Source organism: Hevea brasiliensis, chromosome 9, assembly GCF_030052815.1.
Source record: "Hevea brasiliensis isolate MT/VB/25A 57/8 chromosome 9, ASM3005281v1, whole genome shotgun sequence".
Lineage (NCBI taxonomy): Eukaryota > Viridiplantae > Streptophyta > Magnoliopsida > Malpighiales > Euphorbiaceae > Hevea > Hevea brasiliensis.
In genome coordinates, this window is record NC_079501.1 from 4573409 (window position 1) to 4587082 (window position 13674).

Here is a 13674-nt window from a genome sequence, read left to right on the forward strand (position 1 = left end):
TTTTCTTTTTTTTTTTTTAACACTTTGGAGGTTTAAAAGTACAAAGATCAAACTCAAGACATATCAGAGAAAGAACCAAAGATATTTCAATTTGGGGTAAAGAAAATAATATGTATAAAAACCAAACAATAAAAGATGACAAGAATGTCCTAGCATGCGAGCACAGGATTAAAGGGAACGATAAGAAGATGACAGCCCCTGATTAGACACTTGGCCTGTTAGTTGGACCAATGGGTTTCGACAATTGAGACAATTTTGGACTTACAACTTGAGAGCAGCAATTGCTTCGGGTTTAAAATCAACCCTGAGACCCAACACTCGCCTAACCTCAGCAGGGGTTAACCTCCAGGTCATAGGCCCCGAGTTTTCACCCCAGAAATCTAGAATTTCAGATACCTTCTCTAAGTTCAGGATGGTTGCCATCTGAGTGAGACGAGCAAACTTGTCTCTAACTGTCCTCTGAGTCACGCCAGAGAAATGGCTCACCAAAGCCCTTATATCTCTGTCGAGCTGAAGTCCTCCCAGCTGACTAAACCTTTTCTGCATCATTATCACTTCAAGCCTCTTCAAAATGAAGTCAATGACCAAATGTATAAATGAATCATAGTTGTTGGCAGTCATTAGTGACTGGAGCCATGACACGTTTGTCTCAACAGAGTGGAGAAGCCTCTGTACCCATGGGTCATTCACCTCATTATCTGCATATTCTGCCTCAGATAACTCATAGCTAATGGTTGCTACGCTATCCAACACTGGACGGATTCGGGGTGTCACAGTTACCACAAGTTGTTCCATACCAGCATTAAGGACTTGCTTGAAGGTATTGCTCATATCACCCAACTCTGACAAGCAAGATTTTACCTTTTCTCTATCTGCTGGTGCAGGGAACACCTGCAGAAAATTATTGCAATCTGTTAAATACCTAAGGATTGAAATGATTTTCACAAACAAGCAGAAGACCAAAAAAGCAAATGAGTACAACAGGTTCTAAGAATCAAAATCAACAAATAAATACATTTTGAAAGACATTTCAAATAAATGGTTAAAAATCCCCTCTTTCAAATAAATGGTTAAAAATCCCAACCAAGATTCTCAAGGCAATTGGCAGGCTAGCAAATTAGCAAGTTACCCTGAAAAATTCACTACAGCCTTTAACAGGACCTCTGGCTCTCTGTTTGGATCAACAAGCGATGTTAAAGACACAAGCTCAATTTATCGATTGTAGCCCATAAAAGATGTATCATATTTCACCCTGATGGTGAACCACCGACGATCATCAATGTCACTTTTGAGGACATCCATACAGCACATCAGTATTGTGCCCGCCTTCAAGACATTCTAGCATTCCATCAGATTAGCAGATTCTGATATATCTAAGAAAACTACTGGGTGAAACAATCTATTTTTATACCATATCCAGCTCAACCCTCCAATAATACAGCTTGGGAAGACCTATAACTGAGTAATGCCCTTTAAACAAAAGAGGGCAAAGAACAGAAAACTCATGCAAGCTCAACTTTAGACATGAAGTTTTAGTTGAATACCAACCTAAATTAATAAGGAGATGGCTAGCTCAATCTACCTAAATTCAGATTACTTTCCCAGCTTGCAGCACTACCAACGAATCTACTGAGTTTTTTCAGGAAACTGAAGATATCATTTTCCATCAAAAGCTTATAAAAAGAACCATAAGCCCATGACTCAAGCATTCGTTTAGCAAGTCATTAATATTATAGATTCAGCAGCTACAAGGGTTGAGATATTCTACTATGTAGCTGTTCTTAAAGAGCATAAATAAAATTACATTAACCACTCCATGGGATAATCAGAAATGCATATGAATACGCAAACGGTCATGCTTTTATATGATTGCATATAACATTACCACATAACAAACTTAATCTACCTTCTCATGCCACAAGTAAAAATATTAGTATCACTAAATTAAGAATTATCACTCACCTCAGCGCATTGCTCTTCAATCTCATGTTTTAGCTTTACTACATACTCGCTACTCACATCCATGTTATTCAATGCAGTTGCAATCTCTGTCCCAGTTTTTTGCACACCAACACCACCCAAAAACAGCTTTGCACCAAGGTTTGGTTCTCTCATTTTCTGTTGCAAAGCTTCATGGTATTCATTACTCAACAAACTACTTGCACCACTCAAGACTGCAACGACAGAGCTAATATTTGAAGTAGATATTGCCCTTCTCAAGCAACTCTGCAAAACATAAAACACATCGTCTACCATAGAAGTGGTAAGGCTATCAGGCACATGCTCATCTATCATAATTGCCTTTCTTACATTTTCAATCATGAAGAATCCCTCCAAAATCACATAAAACCCAGTAATATCTTGAATTACTTTGCTAAAAGTCCCACTCCTAAACGACTTGGTGGCTCGTGGCACTAATTCAGGATCAACAGAACTCAACCCTTTGATTTTTGAAACCATAAATTCTGTGTAATCCTCACCTAATTGCATCAGTGACAGTATTTCTTCTAAATACAACTCAACCTCTCTCGGGTCAGGCCCTTCAGGAGCTCCAACGGCAAGCAAATTCTTGTTTTGGGCATTAATCTCAGATGATAATTTAGCCAATTTCCTATACTCCATATATTTCTTCAAAATCAAAGAACCCCTCGAATCACACTCCTCTTGTAATTCACAAATGGCGTAAACAATTGCATCCTCCCCACAAAGACTCCTCAAGATTTCATCATTTTCCTCTATAGCCAACACAATGTCCTTAAACAAATTTGTTAAACACCCAACAAAATTAACCTGATTCTGATTATGACTCTGCTCCATCAACTCCACCAAATTCTCAAATTCAAGCCTGGATCTCATGGAGATCACTTTTTTCAAGTACCCCACATACACCTGCAACCCTTCCTCCTCGAGTCCTAAAGGCGAATACAACCTAACAAACCTTAGAATTGTTGGATGGTCCCGCTGATCCACTGCAGCTGAAAGCCGCTTCCTCACTATTCCTTCCAGCTGCTTCTTCGACGCTAGCAACTGATCTCTCTGGTCCGATCCGGAATCCTTATATTTCGCATCAATCTGCAGAAATGTCTGCACACACTTCGAGGCCGCCTCGTAATCCTCTGCTTCGAGAGCGTTTTTCACCCCCTCGATGCAATTCCCTCTTTCCACAATCGCATCAATGCGTAGAAGCGTAGTATTAACCCGCGATTGGGCAAGGTCAAGCTCCCGAACCTTGGCGCTGACATGGTCGGCGAGGTCACATGTGGAGCGGACATTGGAAAGCATGTGGTCGGAATCCGCCTTGACGATGTTTAACACCTCCGCGGATTTCTGGAGGTGGAGGAGGTACTTGTCGAGATCTGTGCGTTGGGCGAGGAGGTTGTCAAGGTCGAGATCGAGAGCCCGCTGGTAAGCGATGCACTCATGGAGAAGCCGCGTCATGGCACCGACATCGGTTAGATTGCGCACGTGATCCAAAGCCTCCGGCATGCCAAACTTTATAGAAGAGGAAAAAGTGGGTGAAGATACTGTGGATTCATCTTCTTCGTTAAATTTATGGACTGAATCGTTGGGAGTTGATGGCATTTTCAGTTTTCTGTTTCTGCATGCGCCTCAGTAGAGACCTAGACCTGTGAAGAAGATGATGAAGAAGATTGGGCCGATGGATTCTCACCTGCTTTTATTTTATACCCGTCCGGCCCGTTTAACATGTTCGACCCGATTTCCAAAAAAATTAGTGCCGCTAACTGACCCATGGAGAAAAACTAAAAACATTATCCGCTTCCAATGGAGAACTAGATCCTTCTCTCTTTTTCAATGGCTGCCACTCGCTTAGTACCCTCCCTTCCTTCATCTATCAGAACGGCATCGTTGGCTTCGTTGTCGTTCCATACCTCAGTCAAATTTCAATGCCCAAAATTTTCCTGCTTGCTCCAGTCCTACTCTCGTGAATTTCTTCTTTGTTCTTCTTCTTCTTCTGCTGCTGTTCCTCACTGGCCACCAAAAAAAGTTAGGAGCGTTTTCTCTTTATTAGCAGTTGTTGACGAGGAATCAGTGGTTGCGGAAGATATTGACAAGAAAGAGAGCGACGACGACCTTTTGGGCACTGAATTGAATAGGCAGCCAAGACCATGTGAACTTTACGTGTGTAATCTTCCGAGGAGCTGTGACATTTCAGAGCTTGTAGAGATGTTCAAGCCCTTTGGAACTGTTATTTCTGTTGAGGTACAGTGTATACTTATATCCTCTCTTTTCTCCAATTTACTTGGTTTTTTGGATTAAATTTGAAGTGGGAAGAATAAATCGATTTGCATTGTATCTCACAAGAACTAATGACAAGTTTAAGTGAGATGTGAAGTTAAAAGAGAGAGAGAGAGAGAGAGAGAGAGAGAGAGAGAGAGAGAGATTTTGTGGTTTATAAGGTTAAATTGCAATTTATGATTGGGAACCTAGTTGGGTTTTACCTGAATATTAGATGTTGGCAACAAATTTCATGCGTTGGACAACTGGGATTCTTCTGAATATCCATTGCTTGGTGGCTTTATTGCAGGTCTCCCGGAACCCTGAAACTGGTCTCAGTCGAGGGTGTGGTTACATCACAATGGGTTCTATAAATTCTGCAAAAAATGCAATTGCTGCACTTGATGGATCTGTTGAGTGTCAGACTAGCTATCCTTTTATGATTTTTGTTTCTTGTTATAGCATTTTTCCCTGAAGTTTATTGAAAGTTTGTACTTTGTAGGATGTTGGTGGCCGAGAAATGCGGGTTAAATTTTCAGTTGATATGAGTTCTAGTAAGAGAAACCCTGAGGCATTGAATTCAGCACCAATAAAAAATCTCTTTTATGAAAGTCCATATAAGCTATACATTGGCAATATTGCCTGGAATGTAACACCTGAAGAGTTGAGGAATCAATTTAGCCAGTTTGGGATTGTAGTTAGTGCAAGAGTGTTGTATGATCGTAAAGCTGGAAAGAACCGTGCCTATGCCTTTTTGTCATTTTCGTCTGCTGCAGAGCGTGATGCTGCACTTTCTTTGAATGGAAGAGTTGAGTCCATTAATCATCTCATTTGAACTTCGTTTCTCTACTTTTCCCCCTTTTTGAGCATGCAATTCATTTGAGTCTCTCTTGCAGGATTTTCGTGGTCGGATATTAGTGGTTAGAAAAGGTGTTGAGAGAGATGATTGAGCCTCGCCGGAAATTTTGTTTGCTTTATATCTTTAATGGAGCAATTTTGCAATTTTTTTTTTTTTTTTTTAAACTAGAAGTGTGATAGCTGGATCCTCACTCCAAATTCTTGGGCAGAAGATTGGTCGTCTCTTCTTCATTTCCACAAATTCAAAGTTGTGTATATCTTGCAGTGAAGGTCAGTTACCCTTCAAAGTTTTGCACAAGACAATTTACATTAAAAATATCTTTGAGAAACTCTTACTGGTTGTGGTTGATCTCATTTGAGTTTCAAGTTTTCAGTGCTTGTGTCTAGCATGATAGGTTATTGCACATTTGCATGTTGTTTTATATCCTGTTGTGATAGCTTATTTCTAATTTAGTATTGTGTTCAAAGTCCATGATTTTTTGTTCTGCTCATGACAATTTGTAAGCAATGAATTATGAAATGGAGAGAGAATGAAAGATATGATGCATCAACAAAGGGCAACATGGTAACTAGATACATACTTTGTTAGCATGTTTGAAGGAGCTGGCAGAAGTTTTGCCCCCTATTTTTGTTTTTTCTTAGTGAATTAATCAATAGTAAAATGATATATTAATGCTGCATAAAGTTTTGCATCTTCCCTGAAAATTTTCTAGAAAGATTAGTTAATTGATTAATATTGCTGATTTTCTATGAGGAAAACATAGCAGTGCTCCATTTTACCTTGAGTCTAATAACTGTGAAAGGAAACTCTCAGATATGTTCTTGGTGCAAATTTAGCACCCATTCAGTACAAGGGCTTTGACATTTCTTGATTATCGTCTGCTTGCTGAATAAATAGCTTCTTGTTGAATCTCAGCTTGAAAATTGCAATTGCGCTATCATAAAATAGAATTGAGCATCACCTATTTTATGTCTGCGTTGTTGAGCAAATATAACTATCCTAATAAAAGGAGTGGAAGATTGCGAAGGATAAAGCAACCCTAGCTGATTCCTCTGGTCTGGTCTTGGTCATTGTCCGATACAATCCCGCGTAACAATGCTAAGAATTTCTGTTGCCAAAATAGCCATTCTTATCAACTTCATTAACTTAAATCGGTTCCCAATGTCCTTTAGAACACTAATGCCTAACGGTATCACCGCCTAGTGTTTTGCAACGCTTTTTAGGTAACACGATTTGAGCCCAGGTAGTCACAGAAGTACCCCATTCGGCAATCTGTCTATTAATCAGAATGCAGTTGGTTGAGAAATATTTTCATCATGCAGAGCCAACAATATTTTCATTCTTCTAAAGAAAACTCATTGGTACAACATTATTCAATACACTGAAAACCATAATATGTAGATGGAAGAAAATGAATATGAATCATGGTCAATCTGGAATTAAAAATTTGCAAAATCTCTGCTTAGAGTTGAAATAAACCGTCAATATGCCAAAAAGCATTCAAACTCGCCATTTTGTTTGTATCTTCTTGATCAAGTACTCTTCCAAGCGAACACCCGCTTCTACTATTCGTGTGTCGCCCTTTATTTCTACCATCATGACCTTATCCAAAATTTCTCCCACCCTCCCCAAGTCATCCACTTCACATATCCTAGGTAATATAATCATCCAAGTATCTGTATGAGGAGCCTCTCCATGCTTTAGCAATTCCTCCAACACTCTACATGCTTCTTCAATCTTACCAACTTCGCTGAGCCCCTTCAACAACGCATGAGAAACTGAAAAATGTGGGGAAAACCCCTTTGATATCATTTCCTCCAAATAACGCTTTGCCTCAACAAACATCCCTTGATCACATAATCCACCGACCAAAGTCCTATAAGACACTAAATTCGGCAAGCATCCATTAGACTCCATATCTTCAAGAACCTTACAAGCATCCATTGCACGCCCATCTCTGCAAAACCCCGATATAACCGTATTATAATGAACGATATCCGGGTTGCACCCCTTAACCTTCATTCTACAGAGAAGCTTATATGCTTCCTTAAGCTTCTTTTTCCTACACAAACTATTCAACAGAGTAGTATAACTCAAAGTATCCGGCACAAACCCTTTATTCAACATGTCCTCCAACAAATCAACAGCTCCATTAACCTGACTTTTCCTACACAATCCCTGCATCAAAATTCGGTAAGATTCAACATCCGGCAAAACATCTCTTTTGAACATTTGATTGAACATCTTGTACGCAATACGAAGTTCCCCACTTAAACAAAAAGCTCGCATCAAAATGTTATATGATTTAGTGTTGGGCGAAACACCATATCTATGAGCATTATTGAAAAGATCCAAAGCAGTTTTTATATAGTTCCGGTGAGAAACAAGAAATTCAAGAATGCGATTGAGATGTTTGGGCAAAGGCTTGAAGTTAAATTCAAGCATTTTATAGAAAGTTTTGAGAACCTTATCTGGCAGGTTGGCCTCGCCATAGATTTTGATTATGTAAGAGAAAAGAGTTGAAGTAACTGGATAATGTTTGGATTTTAAGTCAACTAGAAGGTCATCTATGAGAGAGAAGTATTTGGAACGGCCAAGTTTGAGAATAAGGACGAGATACGAAGAGTAAGAATGTTGAAAATTAGGTTGGCGAGAAGCGAAATCGAAGATTTCTTTGGCGAGGAGAGGATCTGATTGGGAAGCTATGAGTTTCTGGACTCGAGATGGCGACCCAATTGGGGATTTGGAGATGTCAATGGAATTAGAAGATTCTTGTTTTAGTTTCTGTTGCTTTTGTTTTTCACCTTTTTGTTCTTGCTGCTGTTGCTGGCGGTGATGGGCTGAAAAAGAGTGGAAGAAGAGTGATCGTGCTTCTTGCCAGATAGCGAAGCGAGTGACAGTTATTGCAGTTTTGGAGGAACGGAGAAATGACTGATGCATTCTTGCCTCTACAGGCGACGGTAACAGCCAACGGGCTACCTGCTCCGAAGTATCGTAAGGGCAACACGAATCTCATCTTATTTAGGTTTGTTTATTTCACTGAAAATATTTTTTTATATTTTTTAATATTTAAAATACTTAAATTAATAATAATAATAATAATAATTTATTACTCTTAAAAATAATAATAACAATAATAATAATAGTAATTTATTCTCACATTTTGCAAGATTTATAATTTTTTAATTTAAATAATTTAATTTTCTGATCTTAAAAAATTATTTAGTATTATTATTTGAATTGATGTTGAAAAATACTATGATGCATTTCGTAGACAAAAAAATGGCACTGTTAAGACAATTTTCAAGGAATTTGGTAGCACTTCACAAACTCCTGCAATATTTCAAACAATGATGATCTCTTCAATACAAGAGAAGAGAAAAGATTCATGTTTACTATTTTCAAGCAGATGGATGGTCAACATTTAATTTGGGATACTCCAGGATCAGAAATATGCGATGAAGGGTGCGATTGTCATCTACAATGGGATGATGATGATAATAATAATAATTATCGCAATTGCAAGAGGGGGAAAAAGAAGCTAAATTTTCTTTGCAAAATTCTAAGAGCTAAAAGGGATTCCTCTTCAGAATTAGGACCTTGGATTGGTATTCATAAGGATGTTCAAAAGAAGAATCCTTTTCCCAATCTATGAACTGACATTAGAAATCTTAAGAAAAGAAATGGAGAAAGAGAAAAAAGTTTCATCTTCACCACCTCCAATACTTCATTTTGTACAATCATGTATGATGTTCTCACAAGAAGATGTATATGAATAAGACTTTTCACTACTCAGACACCGGATTGACCCAACACAACAGCTTACATTTAGACCATTTATTTAGACATCTGCTGTTAGCCTAAACAGATAGCCCAAGCCATTAACTCATGCTGAAGAAGATCTAAACTGGCAAATTTTGAATGCCAAGGCTCAAAATGCTTTCCTGGAAAAAATTAATTCAAAAATGGACCTGATAGTTGGTCAAGCTCAATTGACTGAAACAAAGGTTGATAATTTGTCAGCCCAGGTCAACAAGCTTTATGTCAGCCTTCAGTTCAGGGTTAATCAACTTGATAAAGACCTCAAATTCTTACTTCAGCAGAAAAAGTTTGGTTATAAATTTGATTATAAGGAGTTAGAAATCAAAAAGTTAAAAACTCAAATTGCTCAGATTGAAGCTGATTTAGCCAGAAAGAAACAAACACCATTTACCCATAATCATAACCCGTTTCTTCCCCCCACTGGTTATAATCCTTTTTCTTCATTTTATCCACATTCTGGCTATAAGCCATTCTACCAGAAAAACCTTTATCCTTAAACACCATTTCATAATCCTTTCCAAGAAAAGCCTAAACCAAACTTCCTCATCTACTACTCAGCCTTCTAAAAACATCTTATCCTCAGAATCTATGAAGGAAAATAAAATTAAACCCAAAAAAGACAAACAGTGAGTACCTAGTGACCCTCCTTTCTAACAAATGGCAATTTCAACTAGCTTCTTAGTCAATGAAACAGACTCCTTATTAGAAGATGATTCGGAAAAGAATCTGGCAGATATCACAAACTTGCTGATTGCAACTTCAACAGGCTCTAATGATGGAATCACTAAACCTCATGTAGAGCAACCATTTAGTACTCATGATTGAGAAAATTCAGACAAGGTCCTCCCTAGGCTAACTTCTGGTCCTTGGTTTACTCTTGATGAAATTCCTCTAGCCAAATGGAGGGACACAATGATGGAATTCCATGCTTGGCTTGATCTTCAAATGTCAAAACCTTATGCAGAATTATCGGGTATCTTGAAAAAATTCTCCTGTAGATTTATTAGATCATTAAGAGAATGGTTCCAGAGTCTTGGAGATTACAAGCATCTCCTGTTTTATCAAGCATCAATCATAGGAGTCATGAATACTCTCTATGAAGAATTCATTAGAGACTACACACTCTACAACAGATAGGTGAAACAAGAATACTTTGAGATAAAATGTTATTCTTTAAAAAAGAAAGATATTGAGTTTCATTGTTAAAGGATATCTCAGAGATACTATCTATTGAATGGATACAGTAATGTCAACCTGAGACACACTTATAACGCTTATTTACCAAAATAATTATAGCCTGAATTACAACGATCAATCCTAGCAACTCGCAATGACATGACTTAGATAACTCTAGAAGAAATTCATCAAATGACATTAGCCACTTTTGAAAAGATGTGTGATCAGCAGCGTTTCCTGAGTGATATGCTATACAATAACAAATCTTTGCAAAAAATATGCAAGATGTCTTATCTTTCAATCAAATGCAAAGAAAAGAATTGCACTTGTAAATCCAAAAAGAAGAAGCATCTGAAGCATTACAGATTTAATAATGGCAAGTACAGAAAGAAAGGGAAATTTGTCTGATTCTTTAAGAAAAAATCAACCAGGAAAAAAAAAATTCAAAATAGACAGATATTTTATCTGTGGAAAAAAGGGACATTTTTCCAAAAAATGCTCTCAAAAGCCCGAACAAGGAGCAAAATTGATCCAACAAATTCACCAGAGCACACATCTAGATCTAAAAAATGCCGACATTAAATTCTTATTTTTAGAACAAGAAGAAGTTAATGAACAAACTATCACCAGAGCACGCATCTAGATCTGAAAAATGTCGACATTAAATTATTATTTTTAGAACAAGAAGAAGTTAATGAACAAACTATCTTTGCCCTATAAGAAATCTTTTCAGATGAAGAAAAATATTCATCAAAAAATGATTTTGAATACCTCAATATCAATACTCTTCAATCATGCCATCCAGTACAACCCCTTATCTCAATTCCATTGATACATATTCATGTACTATCTTCCAAGTATGAGAAACCAATTCCTATCATTGGTTTCCTTGATACTGGTGCTCATAGAAGCATGATGAATCCTGTAGTACTACCTGATGAGGCTTGGATGCCTCATTCAAAATATTTTAAAGCCGCAAATGGAAAAGTTTTCTGCATCAACCTCATCACTAAAAGGCCCATTGGAATACAGTTCTTTCCAGACTGTATCATATGGACAAAAGTGATTGAGACAACTTTACCTGATAAAGATTTATTAATAGAATTTGATGTCTATTAGCAAGCTCAACATCTTCAAATCCTTCCTACCAATTTAAAACACAAAAGGTTTTTAAAAACCTTCACATCTATTCCAAAGTTGTTTTTATTATCTAAAGTTTCAAAAGAATTCACCAAATACAAAGATTTGCTCATGCCATCCTATGCAGAATCCATGCAGATTTTTCTCATCCAGTACCTTTATGGAAAAACAAAGACTTATTTATTAAGCTTCCTTTCAAGCTTAATAAGGATGTCAATCCTACAAAGGTAACTCATCCAGGAATGACTCCCATAGACCTTCTGTTAGCTCAACAAAATTGTCAACAGCTACTTCAACAAGGTCTTATTGAACTCACTAGCTCAGGATGGGCCTGTCAAGCTTTTTATGTTGAAAAAAGATTAGAAAGAATTCGAGGAAAAAAAAGGCTAGTCATCGACTATAAGCCCTTAAATCATTTCTTAATGGATGATAAATTTCCACTTTTCAGAATCAGTTCTTTGTTTACTCACTTACAAGAAGCCCATATTGTAACAACCCAAAAATTTTTAAATTATAAATAAAATAAAAAGGAAATATTATGTTATTAATATCATAGGATTTATTTGAACTGATTTTAAAATAAAGGAAGATAATAATAATAATAAATAAAGTAATAATAAATAAATAAATTAAAGTTAATTTAGTAAATGAGAATAAAATAATTAAATTTTTCTAAACTATATTTATTTTTATCATTACTAGATTTTTATTAAACTTTAACATAATAAAATAATTTTGGACCTAATTGTAAACCCCTAAAAAGTTGAGGGACTAATAGTGTAATTAGAAGTAAAAAAAAAAAATTTTAAACGCAGCATAGCCCCTCCCTCTCTTCTCTCTCTCTTCCTCCCGTCTCTCTCCCTCTCCCTCTTACTCATTTTGCTCTCGCCCTCGGCTGCGCGCGCGCAACGCGAGAGGTCCGGCGAGAGCCGTGTGGTCGGCGCGGCGCGCCCCCCCCCCCCCGCGCGGCGCGAGCGGAGGGCCGAGGCCCGCCGGCGCGCGCGTCGTCGTTCTTCTCGCTCTTCTTCTTTGTGTTCGCGTTCCCGCGGAGGTGGGGGGTGGCTCACTCCACCACCACACACCATCCATCATCCATCATGCTCCATCATCCATTCCATTTTCCAGAGAGAGAAGAGAGAGAGAGAGAGAGAAGAGAGAGTGTGTGCTTCTTTTTTTCTTTTTTTTTTTCGGATTCGGATCACGATCATATCAAGAAGGCAATGATGGACGAGGACTTTTTTCGATTTGATTTTTTTGATTTTTTTTTTGAAAAAAACTCGAAAAAAAAGAAATCATCGAAATCGATCGCTAATTTTTTTTTTTTTTTTTTTTTTTTTTTTAAATTTTAAAAAATAATTATAATTTTTAAATAATTATTATTAATATTATTTATTTTATCATAGATCGAAGGTAGGTAGGAGAGGACATATTTTTTGATTTTTCATTTTTCAGATGGCGGTCTCGGGTCGTCTCATCATCATATTTATAGTCAATAGTTTCATTTTATTTTTCGGTTGTTATCGCGTTCGACTTGAATTGAATCTTCTATTTTAAATTGCTTTTTTTTTTTTTTTTTTTTTTTTTTATAAAATATAATAAAAATAAAAAAAAAAATAAAAAAAAATTAAAAAAAATATTAAATTTATAATATTTTTAAAAATATTTTAAAAAATTTTTTTTTTTTTTTTTTATTTTTTTTTATTTTTTTTAAATTTTTTTTTATGAAATAAAAATGAAAATTAAAATAAAAATTTTTTTTTTTTTGTGTGGATTGATTTATGATGGGGGCTGTGTGTGATTGTGATGTATGATGATTGTGATTATGTTGTGTGTTTTTTGGAGTTTTTTTTTGTTTTTTTTTTTTTTTTTTGGTTTTTTTTGTTTTTTTTTTGTTTTTTTTATTTTTTTAGTTTTTTTTTTTTATTTATTTTTTTTATTTTTTTTATTATTTATTTATAATTTTTAATATTTTTTTATTATTATTTTTTTTTTTTTTTTTTTTATTTTTTTTTAATTATATTTTATAAATAATTAATTTTAATTATAATATATTATATATTAATATATATTATAATTAATATATATATATATCATATATATATATATTAGCATGTATATAATATATATATATATTGCATTTTTTATTGATGATTTGTATGTTTGTTTGTGTGTGTGTAATTTGGTTGTGTGTGCATGCGTGTTGATGGTGGATATGATATGCGTGATATATGATACTGATGACTGTGATGAGAGGAGATGACTGGACTGGGGACGGTTGAGGAGATCTTGGGATTGGGATCTTGGCTTATTATTTAGTGGTTTATTATTGGGATCTTGAGAGGTTGGATTAAGATTGTGTTAGAGAGATGTAAGAGGATTGATAGGTTTTATTGATGATGTTGTAGTGTTGTGTATTGTTGTGTTGTGTATGTGTTTTTGTG

The 13674-nt window shown here is 36.0% G+C and overlaps 2 protein-coding genes across 2 annotated transcripts; one reads left to right on the forward strand and one right to left on the reverse strand.

Annotated features, from left to right (window-relative positions):
* Positions 1–90: 90 nt before the first annotated feature.
* LOC110672697 (conserved oligomeric Golgi complex subunit 4) lies at positions 91–8084 on the reverse strand. The gene is made up of 4 exons (XM_021835548.2): positions 6602–8084; positions 4504–4513; positions 1963–3557; positions 91–891 (listed from the first exon to the last, which is right to left on the reverse strand). Exons 1-4 carry the CDS (start codon positions 8033–8035, stop codon positions 262–264), a joined length of 3669 nt encoding a protein of 1222 aa, XP_021691240.2. The 5' UTR covers positions 8036–8084; the 3' UTR covers positions 91–261.
* On the forward strand, positions 3503–5566 carry LOC110672689 (28 kDa ribonucleoprotein, chloroplastic). The gene is made up of 4 exons (XM_021835538.2): positions 3503–4221; positions 4547–4648; positions 4739–5044; positions 5133–5566. The coding sequence occupies exons 1-4, from the start codon at positions 3814–3816 to the stop codon at positions 5184–5186; spliced, it is 870 nt and encodes a 289-aa protein (XP_021691230.2). The 5' UTR covers positions 3503–3813; the 3' UTR covers positions 5187–5566.
* Positions 8085–13674: the final 5590 nt, after the last annotated feature.

Coding starts and splice junctions, on each gene's coding strand:
- LOC110672689 (XM_021835538.2), top strand. CDS start 3,814: ATGGCTGCCACTCGCTTAGTACCCTCCCTTCCTTCATCTATCAGAACG. Junction 4,222..4,546: donor GAACTGTTATTTCTGTTGAG/GTACAGTGTATA, acceptor GCTTTATTGCAG/GTCTCCCGGAACCCTGAAAC. Junction 5,045..5,132: donor CACTTTCTTTGAATGGAAGA/GTTGAGTCCATT, acceptor TCTCTCTTGCAG/GATTTTCGTGGTCGGATATT.
- LOC110672697 (XM_021835548.2), bottom strand. CDS start 8,035: ATGCATCAGTCATTTCTCCGTTCCTCCAAAACTGCAATAACTGTCACT. Junction 892..1,962: donor TTGAAGAGCAATGCGCTGAG/GTGAGTGATAAT, acceptor AATTTTCTGCAG/GTGTTCCCTGCACCAGCAGA.